At 43.4% G+C, this 14,633-nt stretch overlaps 1 protein-coding gene across 2 annotated transcripts in view; it reads left to right on the plus strand.

Annotated features, from left to right (window-relative positions):
- Positions 1 to 14,633, plus strand: part of RPN2 (ribophorin II) — a 57,093-nt gene that overhangs the window by 4,629 nt on the left and 37,831 nt on the right. For both annotated transcript variants that reach the window (XM_082746246.1, XM_082746245.1), the window contains exons 2-4: positions 843 to 1,036; positions 11,922 to 12,017; positions 12,563 to 12,738. In XM_082746246.1, coding sequence (XP_082602372.1) covers positions 843 to 1,036; positions 11,922 to 12,017; positions 12,563 to 12,738 — 466 coding nt within the window. The remainder of the gene's footprint in view (positions 1 to 842; positions 1,037 to 11,921; positions 12,018 to 12,562; positions 12,739 to 14,633) is intronic.

A 14,633-nucleotide genomic window follows, 5' to 3' on the forward strand; every position in this document is an offset into this window, starting at 1 on the left:
CCTGAGGTGGGTACTGTTATTATCCCACTTTACACTTGAGAAAATCGAGGTCAGACTGGCCACATTGTAACTGCCAAAGCCATATTGCTAATAAACGGCAGAACTAGGATTTATTTATTTTCAAAGTATGTATTTATTTATTTAGAGAGTGCGCAAGCAGGCTTCATATCCAGTGCAGAGTGTAGTGAGGGGCTCAGTCTCAACCCCAAGATCATGACCTGAGCCAAAACCAAGAGTTGACACTGAACCGACTGACTGAGCCACCGGGACATCCAGGCAAAGCTAGTATTAAAACCTGGCCTCAGAGGTCGCATTCTTTAGTACTTCGTAGTACTGGCGACCTAACCCAAGGAAGGGCTGTTGGGGAGACTTCTTGAGGAAGAGATACTTGAACTGAAATCAGAGAGTAAAAAAAACAGTTGAAAGTTGAAGTAAGGGAGAGCATGAAAAAGTTCTGGGTAGCGTACAACATGACTTGTTAGAGGACCAGAGAAGGGTCCAGAGAGCCACAGATGGAGGGAAGAGTAAGTAAATGAAGAAATCTGGTGAGAGGCAGGTGAGGCCTCTGTCTTAGAGGCATAGGAGTTACAAACGTATTTGAAATCAGAATGGCATGCTGGGTCCTGTGCTTTAGCGACACAGGCTACTGGGAGGACTGTCCTTCAGATGGATGAAGACAGTGCCCGCCATTTTCCCAGGACTTCTCTCCCAGTTAAACCTCCCATTTGCCTTCCCCTTCCTCACATGCTTTGGTTCCCGGACCTTGATGCACACCATCGTTGGAACTGTTTATAGAACTTTGGAATCATTTGGATTGTGTTTAATAGTCATTTCCCCCCAAGGTTCAAGCACTGTCTTCCTGTTGGCCCTGACAATCATAGCCAGCACCCAGGCTCTGACGCCCACTCACTACCTCACCAAGGCAGATGTGGAGAGACTGAAAGCCTCACTGGATCGCCCTTTCACAAGTTTGGAATCTGCTTTCTACTCTATCGTGGGACTCAGCAGCCTAGGTGCCCAGGTGCCAGATGTAAAGGTAAGGCTACTTTTGTCTTGGTCTCATCCCTTAACTATGGTCCCTGTGTGTATTTGAGAACTCTTGCTCATTTGAGGATGACCCAAGGCTAATATATAAATACTTAGTTTAGTCTGACAGATGTTCTTCTCTTTTAATGCCTAATGTATGTTTGGGGCCATGCCAGGTGTTTTAGTAGAATATAAAGAAGAGCAAGTCTTAGAAACTTTACTTTTTATTAGCTTAAATTTTGCCTGTAGAATCTATTGATATAGTTCTGAGTGAGACTGTATAGTACCACATATACTTGTTAGGTGCCCTGTATGTGTGACTTATAAATAATAAAGGAGTTCAAGATGGGGGTGTTCATTTTTACTAAACACTGACAGTCACTGTATCAGGCAGTTTTAATATACTCTTTGGACCTTTGATTAGGAAAAGGCATCACAAATAAAACATTTCCTGGATTTAGGAAAAGGTTCAGTCTTTTTTTTTTTTTTTTTTAGAAATTTTATCTATTCATTTGAGAGAGAGAGTGTGAGTGCACACAAGCAGTGGGGAGGGGCAGAGGGAGAGGGAGAAGCAGACTTTTTGCTGAGCAGGGAGCCTGATGTGGGGTTCTCTCCCAGGGCCTTGAGATCATGACCTGAGCTGAAGGCAGATGCTTAACTGACTGAGCCACCCAGGAGTCCTGGAAAATGTTCAATCTTAAGTGAATTTACATTTTATTCATTACAGTAGCATGGACAGCTAGGGCAAAGGTTAAGGCCAGGTTTCCTATATAAGCCTTGTGTATTAGTTTTCTTTTCTTTTTTTTAAGATTTATTTATTTATTTTAGAGAGAGAGAGAACGTGAGTGGGGGAAGGGGCAGAGGGAGAGAATCTCAAGTAGACTCCTGTTAAGTGTAGAGCCCATCACTGGGCTCAATCTCTGAGCCGTGGGATCAAAGACCCTGGGATCAAAATCATGAATTGGCCACTTAACTGAGCCACTCAGGTGCCTCTGTGTATTAGTTTTCTATGGCTGCATAACAAGTGACCATACATTTAGTTATTTAAAATAGCACTCATTTATTAGCTAATGGTTCTGTGGTCAGAAGTCCAGAGAGGCTTGGCAGGGCTCCTTAGTTAGTGTCTCAGAAGGTCAGAATGATGGTGTCGAGCAGACTGAGTTCATATCTGGAGGTTCTGGGGAAGAATCTGCTTCAGTCTCTTGTTCAGGTGGTTAACAGAATGCCTGCAGTTCCTTGTGGTTGTAAGTTTGAGATCTCTGTTTTCTTGTGGGCTGTCAGCCAAAGGCTGCTCTCTGTTCCTCATGGCCACCCACTTTTTTTCTTATGTTGTCCCCTCTCCATTTAAATCAGTAATGACATACTGAGTTCTTACTCTTCAATTCTCTGACCTCTTCTGCTACCAATAGAAGAAAACTCTGCTTTTAAATACTTTTTTCATCTATATCAGTTTGCATCTCCCCTCTTCTACCCCCAACCAATATCTTTTATTTGTAGAACAAGCCAGATCATTTATCCTGGAGAAGATCCACATTCTTTCTGCCTTTGATTAATAGCATCCTCATGCTCTTTGTTTGTGGACTTTTAAAGTTTTTTAAAAAATTTATTTGAAAGAGAGAAAGAGCATGATCTGGGGGAAGGGGCAGAGGGAGAGGGAGAAGCACTCGCTCCACTCAGCAGGGAGCCCAATGTGGAGCTCATCCCAGGACCCCAGCATCATGACCTGAACTGAAGGCAGACACTTAGCCTCCTGAGCCATCTAGGTGCCCCTCATGCTGTTTTTGAACATACTTCCTATCTTCTATAGTCCTATAAACTGATGGTTAGTTCTTTTTTTTTTTTAAGATTTTATTTATTTACTTGACAAAGATCACAAGTAGGCAGAGAGGCAGAGAAAGCGAGAGATAGAGAGAGGGAAGCAGGCTTACCGCTGAGCAGAGAGCCCGATGCGGGGCTCGATCCCAGGACCCTGAGATCATGACCTGAGCCGAAGGCAGAGGCTTAACCCACTGAGCCACCCAGGCGCCCCTGATGGTTAGCTCTTGAAGCTTAATTAGATTCAGGTCAGTTTTCTTGGCAGAAGTATTTTGTAGGTGGTGATGTGTACTTCCTGTCATTGGTGCATGATATCTGGTTATTTCACTTTTAGTTATGATAAAGTAGGATCAGTAGATTTGGGTATTGTCAGAATAACATATCTCTTGTAAACAGTGTATAGTAGGGACTTGGTTTTTTGTTTTTTGTTTTAATCCAGTCTGACAATCTCTATCTTTTAATTGGGGAGTTTAGTTTATTGATGTAACTATACTGTTGGGTTGAAGTCTACTATCTTGTTATTTGTTTTTTATTTGTCTGACTATTTTTTTCCTCCTTCTTTCCTGTCTTAGATTGAATAATTTTTTATTATTTTGTTTGATATTTCCTGTTGGTTTTAGCTCTACTTATTTTTTTAGTAGTTGCTCTAGAGATTGTAACATGCATTTGAATTTATCACAGTGTACTTTGAATCCTTACTTCACCATGTCACAGTAATGAAAGCACCTTATAAGAGTATATTTCTATTTAAATTCCCGTCATTTCACACTTTTTACTTTCTTTTAAGTATCACAACCTTATACTGTCTGTTGTCCAGTGTCTTCATATATTTTTTCAGTTTTATAGTTATTTATGGGAGGATGGTAAGTTCAATACCTTTAATTCTGTCATGGCCAGAACTGGTAGCCCCAGGTAATGTTTTGCAATCCATGGCAGTTGCTATTCTTTCTTTTTTTTTTCTTTTTTGAAGTGTAGTTGACATAGAATAACAGTTGTTACTATTTTTGATGCCCAGAATGTCCCATTTTGACGAGTGGGCCGTAATGTCTTTCTGTGTGTGTTTTTTGTTTGTTTTTATGTGATAAAATGTCTTAGGCTTACTTTTACATTTCCTGTTCCAGACTAGAATCAGTAATTGCTACTGATTTGTTGAATGCCTTGTATATGCTGGGTACAGTGGTTATGTTAACTTGAGTTAATTGTCTTAATTCTATGTGGTCAGAAATATTATCCTGTAATAGAGGAGGAAATGGAAGCTCAGAGAGGTTAATAATTTGCCCGATATCTGCCAGCCATCATCTGAATACCATATGGCAGAACTGTTGACAAACTATGGCCTCCAGAGTCAAATCCAGCTTAAAGCCCATTTTTGTAAATAAAGTTTTATTGAAACATAGCCAAGCCCACTCACTTATATCTTGATTGTGGCTGCTTTTGCACTTTGGTGCTAGAGTCGACTAGTTACTTAAGAGACTGGCCCCCAAAACCTAAAACATTTACTCTGTGGTCCTTTGCAGAAAATTTGCTAACCCTTGCTGTGCTATGATGCTTTGTGAGGTCCACACTCATTCAGGTTTCTTCCTGATAGTTGTTTCTTGTTTCTGCCTGCTGTTTCCTTCCTGTGTTTGACTACATTAAGGAAACGGACTTTTCCTTGTGATTGCCCTGTTATCAATCCTGTAAGAATGTACCTTCTTAGTAAAATTAGTTTCACTCCAAAGAAAGAGTGCAAGCATCAGTGCTAGTGAACCCAAGTTTGTTTTTAAAGATTTTATTTGTTTATTGGAGAGAGAGAGAGTGCAGAGCAGGTGAGTGAGAGAGAGAGCGAGCAAGCGAGCGAAAGAGTAAGAGAGGGCATGAGCCTGGATGGGGGAGAGAGAGAGGCAAATTCCCCACTTAGCAGGGAGCCTGATGTGGGCTTGATCCCAGGCTCCTGGGATCATGACCTGAGCGGAAGGCAGATGCTTACCTGACAGCCACCCAGGCACCCCTTGCCCAAGTTTTTGATTCTGGTTCCATTTCTCTGTAAAAGGGGAGATATGATGCCTTCCTCACTGGATCATTATAAAGATAAAGGGAAATCATATTATGCCAAGTAAGTGATTGGACCCCAAAAGGCCCTTTAAGTGGTAGTTATTATCATCACCAATATTTAAAAAGTTTTGCCTCTATTTATAATCTATTCACGTGAGTTCAGATAATGCCTGGCATAGAGACTGAAATGTACAGGAGGCTGCAGTGTCTGTGGGGGGGACACCTGGCGAAGAGAGAAAACTGGGAGACACAGAGTAGAGCAGCCTTGACTCATAGAGGTTTTGTATGGTGAGGTATAAGAGATAAAATTGGAATATTAGGTCAAGGTTGAATTTTGGTGGATTTGAATGCAGGAAGAGCGGTTTCTACTGGTCATTTTCAAGCTTCCATGAACTGTAGGATTCAGTTCCATGAACTGTAGATTCAGGAGGGATCATGGAGGAGTGAGCCGCTCTCACATTAGTTAGAACAATACCTTTTTCTCTGTCTTCATGATTGGGAGTTCCATGGATTTAGGTTGAACACATACTCCTAGAGGTATCCCCGCGGATGTCCTGAATTTGAAGAGACATTGATCAGGGCTGAAGATACAGACTGAAGCTATCCAGACAACTGCACACTACACTGTGGTCAGGGTATTGCATGATTGCATGATTGGGCCAGCTGTGGCTTTAGGTTTATAAAACAGATTTTAAAGTCAGACTTTACAACCAAGTGACATGTGCAGCTTACTGAACCTTCCAGAATCTGTTTTTCTCATCTGTAAGATAGAGATAATAATACTAATAGTCCGCTCACAGGTGATGCGTGTTAGGGTAGTTAGCATGGTGCTGGCATATCGTGAGTATGTACTAGTTTTAGCTCTCAGCTCTTCTCTATAGTAATAAGGGTTATTGTACATTGATTGACATTTTTCCTCAAACTGTCCTCCCCACTGCTTGATGTGTAATAAACACAGGGTGTTCAACAAATAGTTGTTGAATGAATTGTAAACATTAGCATATTAGAAATGAAAGCTCTCAGATGTGCCTGTTGATTAGAAAATAAATGGGCGAATCACATACTTCACTCTTAAGTCGCTTATGGAGCGTGCTGTGCTGATTGTGTAATGTTTGTGTTATAAGAAATGGAAGGAAGAGAGTTGTATGGAAGTTTCAAGTGATCGAATTGCCTTATTGGATGTGCACACTAAACAAATCCATGGAGGACAGTCTCCATTACTACCACTTCCGTGTGGTGGAACGTGTCCTGCTCCATTGTTGTTGCTTTTAGCTGACCAGAGGGAACTCTGGTCCTGCTAGGGGCACTGAACTGGTTGTTCTCACAGATAGGTTCTCAGGGGAGATTTTGGTTATTCTACCACAGAGATTTTAGCAGCAAAACCAAGAGGAATGGGGCTTAATTAGAAGATGAGGATAGAAAGCAGTTCTAGGAACAGCAGAGTGTGGGATGAGAGTTGATTTTAGGTGTTATGAAGAGTGAACATCTTTCATTTTAATAGTCAGGTACTGTACATGTGTATTTAAAAACCATAAGCACATGAGAATGGTGATTTTATAGATATATTGCTTAGCTTTCTGCAAGATTTAAGAACAGCGGTGGGAGTTTTGTATTCATTATACTGAAAGTTTGAAGTAAATAGGATATATACTATGGCAAAAATTGTGATGTAGTATTCGAGCGACTGCAATCTGTGAACTTTAGGCGCTGTAACAGGTTGTCAATGATACACTTTCCCTGTTGGTAAAAGGGGGTGGTGAACCCCTTACAGGGTTGTTGTGAGGACTAAATGAGATGATAAGGATAAAGTGCTTAGCTCAGTGCCTGGTACCTGGTGAGTGCTTAGGAAGGTCAATATATTGTACCATTCAACAAGGGCTGAGTATGTGCCGAGGGCCAGGTACTCAGCTGGTTGCTGGGCATAGGAGGCAGTCAGACATTTCTTCCAGCAGTAGTTATTTATGGAGTACCTCTGTGTGCCAGACATTATGCTAAGTGCAGAGAAGACAGCAGCTCATTATCTAGTGAAAGGCAGGGGCCATGATAGTGAGACCAGGTACTCCGTGCAAAGGGACACCTAGTGTGTGGAGAGTCCCAGACACACGTGTGTGAGTCCAGCAGAGGGAGCAGTGCTCACCCTGTCTGCCAAGGAAGCTCACTATAAGCCCTGGCCTTGTGCAGGGGGTTGTGGTCTGTATTGGCTATGGCACAGTTTAGTCAGTCACTCAGTAGATACTTAGTGAATTTCTGCTCTGTGCTAGGCGCTGGGGATTCAGTGTTGAACAGTGAGAGAGAGCCTCTGCCCTCTTGGAATGTATAGTCCAATAGTGGAGTTTGGCATTGGTCATATAATCAAATAGATGTATGAATATTTGTAACAATGCTAAATTTTATGAAGGTGAGATAGATGGTGTTATAAATAGGGGACTTTGACCTGGTCAGGGATGGCTTTCCCAAAGAAATCTCTGAACCTAAATCTCACTCTGTATCCTCCTAAGTTACAGCATCTTGAGGGCAGGGACTGTATTCATTTTATTTGTCGTGCCTCTCCAGGGCACCTGGTAGGCACTCAAATAAATAAATAATTTAATTGTCTGTCAAATAAATAAATAAAATCTTAAAAAAAAAAAAGAGTAGTTGGGAGATTATTAATGGAGGAAATAAGTGAAGGAAGGTATAGTTGATCTGAGTTCTGAAGGGAAAGTAGAAGTTAACCAGGAGACAGGGGAGGGAAGGAACTTCAGGCAGCGGGAATGGCAGGCGCAAAGGTCCTGTGCAGGCAGGGAGCAGATTACATTTGAGAGACTGAGAGGAGGCAGCATGTGGAGTGGACCATGAGAGAGAGAGAGAGAGAGGGAAGAGTGGAGCTTGGGGGGAAAGTGGGGGCTAAATCTCAGTGCCTTCGCAGCCACAGGAAAATGTTTGCTTTTTCCTAAAGAGCAGTTGATTTTAAGCAGCAATTATCAGGATTCATTTTCATTTTGGAGAGGTTTCTCTCCTGTTCTGTAGAGGACAGACTTTGGCAGGGGAATATGGGGCAGGACTGAATGCAGAAACGGTACAAAAGATAACACCCAGACTTTATTTACTTCTGCTGCACAAGTGGGTGGTTGGGCCATTCTGTAAGATAGAAACACAGAAGGAGAATTAGGTTTGTGTGGGCAGGATCATGGGTTTGGTCTTAAACATGTTGAGCTTGAAGTGCTTTTGAGTTATTTCGGTGGCCATTGAGAGAAGTCTGACCCGGGAGTACAGCTCTGAGACGGTCTGCGCAGGGGTTCTGTAGAAGCCATGGGCATGAATGAGATTGCCTTGGGAGAGAGAGAATGGATGAGAAGTGGGCCAAGGAGTTTAAAAACTCCAGTGTTGAATGGTCAGGTAGAAGAGGATGAAACTAAGGAGCAGCTGGACAAGAGCCAGGAGAGTACAGGGGAATCCTGGAGGGGAAGGGAGGGAATATTTCAGGATGAAGATGTGATCAGTTCTGTCCAGTGTTGAGGGAGGGAGCTTTTCCAATTTGGAGATTCACTGGTAGAGAAAGAAGGTAGTAGGTTGGGGGTGTGGGGTGTGGGGAGAAGGATCAAGGAAAGCTTATTTTAAAAGAAGTCTTGAGGTTTTTTTTTGTTTTGTTTTGTTTTTTAAATATTTTATTTATTTATTTATTTGTCAGAGAGAGAGAGAGAGAGAGCATGCGCACACACACCCGGGTGAAAACACACAAGTGGGCAGAGTGGCAGGCAGAGGCCTAGAGAGAAGTAGGTTCCCTGCTGAGCAAGGAGCCCGATGCTGGACTTGATCCCAGGACCCTGGGATCATGACCTGAGCTGAAGGCAGTGGCATAACCGACTGAGCCACCCAGGTGTCCCTGGAGTTTTGTTAGTATGTCGGGAGTTCCCAGTTGAAAGGGAGAAGTTGAACTGACAAGGTGAATGGGCTTCCAGATGGAGAGAAGAGCCTGTACTAAGCCTGGAGGCTTAATTGCGCTTGTTGGGTGTTGGGGGGCAGTGGGTTGGTTTTCCGGGGCAGCTGGAGCAGAGGCGTGGGGAGAAGGGTGGTAAGAAGTGCATATGAAAAAGGTGGGCCCAGTTACAAAGGCCCTGTTGTGGGGGCTCTCGTCTGGGTATGCTTCGACAGCACGATGCCATAACAGAGTCTGGCGAGAATACAGAGCGTGGTGTGAGAGAGTAGTTGGGAGGGATGCCTGGGTGGCTCAGTGGGTTAAGCCTCTGCCTTTGGCTCAGGTCATGATCTCAGGATCCTGGGATTGAGCCCCGCATCGGGCTCTCTGCTCGGCAGGGAGCCTCCTTCCTCCTCTCTCTCTGCCTGCCTCTCTGCCTACTTGTGATCTCTGTCTGTCAAATAAATAAATAAAATCTTAAAAAAAAAAAAAGAGTAGTTGGGAGATATTAATGGAGGAAATAAGGGAGAGGTAAGCGTAGCTGGGAGATTTTGCTGTCTTTTCTTGGCTCCTGATTCTGTTCGGGGAACTGGAGGGAAGCATGGTTACTTTTAGACGTTTAGATAATTGGAGTCTCAACAGAGGGCACAGAAAGGTGGATTTGGGGGGTGATTTGCAGACGTCAGTTGGGAAGATGAATCTGGAATGGGGACAGCTGAAGTCAAAGTTAGAGTGGCCAGCTGAGGCCTCAGCCCTGGGTGGGCTTACTGAGCCTCCAGGGTGTGTCTCCTGGGGCCTTCTCTCCCTTCTGCTGCTGCTTTTAAAACCAAATTGACATTGGGAGCTTGGAAGCCACTGACTGCTTGTACTGTTTACCTTGATTTGTCCGGGTGAAGATTTAGAATTGGCATGTTACTGGTTTTCTACCAGCACAAATCAGAGGTTGTACAGCTCAGACGGTGGAGCCAGGCTGCCTGGGTTTGAATTCTAGCTCCTCCATTAAGAGCTGAGTGACCTTGGATAAGTCACTCTGGCTCTCTGATGCCTCAGTTTTCTTGTCTATAAACTTAAGATAATAGGAGGACCTAATGCATAATGAGAATGCACATAAAGCACTTAGAACAGCGTTGACACATTTTAGGTCCTCAAAAAGAGGTAGCAATGGCCATAATCCCTGTTTGGGGTCTCAGATGCTGTTATTCTATCGTTGAAGCACCAGATGGCGACAAAGCACATGTCTTAAGCTTACCCAGGGTCTGCTGAGGGATTCCTTGTTTTCTTTAAACCCCTAATTTGTGCAGTGTGAAGTATTCCTTTCTTTGATCTTTCTTTCCTTTCTTTCTTTTAAGATTTTATTTATTTATTTGTCAGAGAGAGAGAGAAAGAGAGCACAAGCATGGGGAGCAGAGGGGAGAGGGAGAACAGGCTCCTTGCTGAGCAGGGAGCCTTCCGATGCGGGACTTGATCCCAGGACCCTGGGATCATGACTCAAGCTGAAGGCATACACTTAACCGTCCGAGTCATCTAGGTGTCCCTCTTTGGTTTCTTTCAAACTTTTGGTTGAAACTAATTTGTTTTGAGACTGCTATTTAAATTTTACTCATAAAATTAAAAAATAGGTTTTTGGTTAGAGTAGCACATGTACACAGTTAAACATCAGGTAATACAGCTCAGCAGTTAGTAGAAAGCAGGAACCTATTACATACATGGCCCACCTTGCCCTTGACCCTGTCCTACTCCTCAGAAGCAACCACTTTTAACTATTTCGTTGCCATTTAATTATGAATAGGTAGATTTTATGTTACCTCAGCCAGAATATTTAGTGATAGAACTATTAAATAATAGGTCTTTGAGTTTGATACAGTAAGAATAGTATCGGTTTTATAATGTGCCTCCTTTGTGGCAGACGCTGTGATTGGGGTTCATCAAAGTCTTTGCTCTTAGGTAAGTGGTTGTAAGGGGAGGTAGTTAGTGCCATATGGTAAGTGCTTTGGGGGAGCACTCTGGAGGGAAGGCACCTGGCCTAACTTGAATGAGCAGAGATGCGGATAGGAGCTGGTTTGGCAGACGGTAGGGACGACGGACACATGCTTCCAGCGGTGGGAATAGCAGAGTCGCATACATGCTGAGATCCATCAGGACAGGGACCTTGTCCCTGTGTCTTTGGGTCACCACAGTAGGCAGGAGGGCAAGATTTGGGAATTCGAGGTGGGTGGTGTAGTGATAAAGCTGGCACTGAAAATGAATGTCAGTCATGAGGGCATTTTATGCTGTATCAGAAACATGGAATCTTGTTCTGAGGATAATAAGGAACTACCCAAGGGTTTTGACAGCAAAGTAACATGGTTGCATTTGTATTTTGTCAAAGATTACCCTTGAGCGCAGAATGGACTATGTAATTTGAGACCAGTTAGGAGATGATTGTAACAATCTAGGTGAGAGATGACAAGTGCCTGAAATAAGGCAATGAGAGAGGCCAGAGGGTGGGGATTGGGTTTGAAAAATGAGAAGGAAGGTAAGCACACTAGGCCTGTAGGGTAAGGGAAAAGTCAAGAATGATTCCTAGGTTTCTGCCTCAGGTAGTTGGGTACGTGGTGATGCCTATACATAAGCTGGAAAGCCCGTATGAACAAATGGAAGGTTTCAAGCTCATTTTAGATGTGTTAAACCTGACTTAGCTTTGGAGACATCTTAGTGGAGACCCCAGTACATTTAGAATCAGAGGAGACGCTTAGCTTTGTCACCTTCACCAGGTAACTTACTACTCCAAGCCTCAGTTTCTTTTTCTGTTAAATGGGCATGATAATATCTACCATAGGGTTCTTAGGTGTTCATTAAAAGGAAGAACATCATAAACTTCCAGCACAGATTATGGCCAGAGCAGGTGGTCAGTGGAAGTGGTTTCTTTCCTTTTTTTCTAGGGTTCGGAAGGACCAAAGTACTTGATGTTTGTTGCTTTTGGCATGAACTCAGCAGTTTTGTGTAATACAATGTCCTATGGAAAATACCTACTTAAAACATGAACTCTTGCATAGCTCATATTTTAAGCCATCACAGATTGCTTAGAATTTTGTCATCAAAAAGCATGTATACTTTCCCAGTCTCTGTGTATATCACCACTTACCACTGACTTTCCACCCCTATTTAGAAAGCGTGCACCTTCATTAAGTCAAACCTTGATCCAGGCAATGTGGATTCCCTTTTCTATGCTGCCCAGTCCAGCCAGGCCCTCTCGGGGTGCGTGGTGAGTCTAGCTTCTACTTTTATATTTACTTTTAAACCATAAAATGTTTTTTTAAAGAGGGAGGGTTGTGTCAGATTAATTTTTTTTTTTAACAATGAGCATCCATTAGTGTGGGTGGAAGTTCCATTCTTTTGATTTTATTTTTCTCAAGAAAATGGAGTTTACTTTTTCCCCATGTCTTCACTTTTTGTGCCTTTTAAATAACTATCTCCTATATTGCCTCTCTCCTGGGAAACCTTGATTTTTCTTTCCATCTTCCTTGAATGTTTAAAAATGTTCAAAGTAAAGGAAGAGTGCCCCTCATACCAGAGTTCTGGAAATCCAATTTATCGAACATAGGGGACCCATATAAGTAGACCAGTAACTTGCCAGAATCTTTTCAAAGTCGTGCGGCATTCCTACAGACACTGAATTCTGGTGTCTGAGGAGCCAAGCGGGAAAGATCGTGCGCCGCCGGGTGGTGTGACTTGGGCGGTCCCTCCCCGTGTTGTTTGCCACAGACTCCAGCACCTGTTCTAAAACTGTGTTTGCCAATCCTTTCTTAGATCTCTATTTCAAATGAGACCAAAGATCTGCTCCTGGCAGCTGTTAGCGAAGACTCATCTGTTACCCAAATCTACCATGCTGTGGCCGCCCTCAGCGGCTTTGGCCTTCCCTTGGCTTCCCAAGAAGCACTCAGCGCCCTTACTGCTCGCCTCAGCAAGGAGGAGACCGTGTTAGCGTAAGTTGTTGTGTCGAGTGCATCTCAGGCTTCATTTGTGGTGGAGACTGTTCATCCACTGGCTCAGCAAGTCTTTTCTGGGCACCTCGTATGAGCCATGGGCTCTGCCGAGCACCGCAGATGCGGGTATTGAACTGAGGCAGGCAAGGTCCCTGTCCTGATGGGCTCACCTGGACACCATGTTCCTCATGACACTGAGGCAGAGCATGAACTTACTGCCCTCAAAAGACAGAATTGCTTTTGAGGTGAGAGGCCGCAGCCAGGGTTAGGAGATGACTGAGGGAGTGTGAGGCCAGTGAGCCATGTACGTCCTGTTGAGCACGGTGAGCTGTTGGCACTGGGGGCTTTGCACCGGAAGAGGGCTTACGGGATCCCTTGAAGTTGTGAGACAGCATCTGGTGGGAAACATGGGTGCTCAGAGCGGGGAGCATTCTAGGAATCAGACTCTACTACTCTGCAAAAGGCTTGGGTGAAGGAGAAGCACCTTATAGGAAAAGAACTCAGCAATTTTCCTCTTCGTTTCGAACATAAATGTTGTAACTGACTTGAGGAGGTTGACCAAACTTGAGAGTAACGGTATATGTAGTTTTCTCCTTTAACACCGAAACTCCTCATTTAAAACGGTCTTTGTATTTTTTTGTTTGTGTCCCCCCTTCAGTGGCAACCCCCCAAAAAGGGTGGAGCATGCCTGGCCTCCTGTTAATTATTTAGCAAGAGTTTGGGGACACTGATTCCCTGTTGCAGAATAGTTCAGTTGTTTCCCAGCTTTTTGCACGTGGGGGTGGGATTGTTTTGGCTAAGTAAGATCAAAATGTTTCTAAACTGGAACCTTTGTTAAGGACAGGGCTCCTAGTCAGTTACATTCTCTGTGTCATTTATACCCTACTCATTTTCATATGGTCAGTCATCAGTGACTTTGGGGCTACTTTTCCTAAGCCTGATGTTTTGTATACATTTTGCCCAGTACTTGACCCTGCTGTCCTTCAGTTTTAGGTCACATTATTTTGGTCTCTCATAATCTCTTGGGGAAGATCCCCAAGGATCCCCAGTGAGATCCCTAGTCTCGTGTCATGATTTCACTGTCAGTGCCTCAATCTGATGCCACCTTCTACAACAGAATCTTTTCCATTTCCCTCCAAGCAAAAAAGAAAGTCATCATCCTCAAAATCCCAGAACAGGAAAAAATACAAAGAGAGTATATCCATTTTGGAGTTAGTTAGCTAGTTAATTAGTTAATATGAATAGCAGCTCTGTTCCTTACTTGCTGTGTGACTTTGGGTTAGTTACGAGCCTCCCTTAGCCTCATCTGTAAAAGGTGGACCAATAATCCTTACATCGTAGAATAGTGACAGGATTAAATGAGATAATGCATGCGAAGAATCTCGTGCAGTGCCTGGTTCTTAGTGGGCATACAACGAAAGCTCCTCCCCCTCTTGAGCACTTCTTTCCTATGTCCCTTTCTTAGGAAGCTGGTTACTTCCTTGGTTGTACTGTAGTCATTTCTATATTAGATTGTAAACTTCTTTATTTATGGGACTCACACATTGGTGCTTGGTAGGTACCCCACAAAGTGTGAGTAAAGGCTGAAACTGTACTTTGATGTTTCTAGTCTCTTGAAGAAAGCCTGCAGGTAGAAAGAACACATGCTTGGGATTGAAAGAACTGTGTTCAGATCCAAATCCTTCTACTTAATACCTCTGCAACCATGAGCAGGCTGTTTAATTGACTTACACCTCAGTGTTTTCATGTGTAAAATGGGGACAGTGATAGTTTTCTCCTAGGATTATTGTGAAGATCAAACTAGCAGGATGCCTTGTATGCCTTGTATAACATTACTACCAACTTGCCCTTGCCCTGTTTAAGGAAATCCGATATAAATTAGGACTTCTAAATGG

Source organism: Mustela nivalis, assembly GCF_964662115.1.
Source record: "Mustela nivalis genome assembly, chromosome: 8".
Lineage (NCBI taxonomy): Eukaryota > Metazoa > Chordata > Mammalia > Carnivora > Mustelidae > Mustela > Mustela nivalis.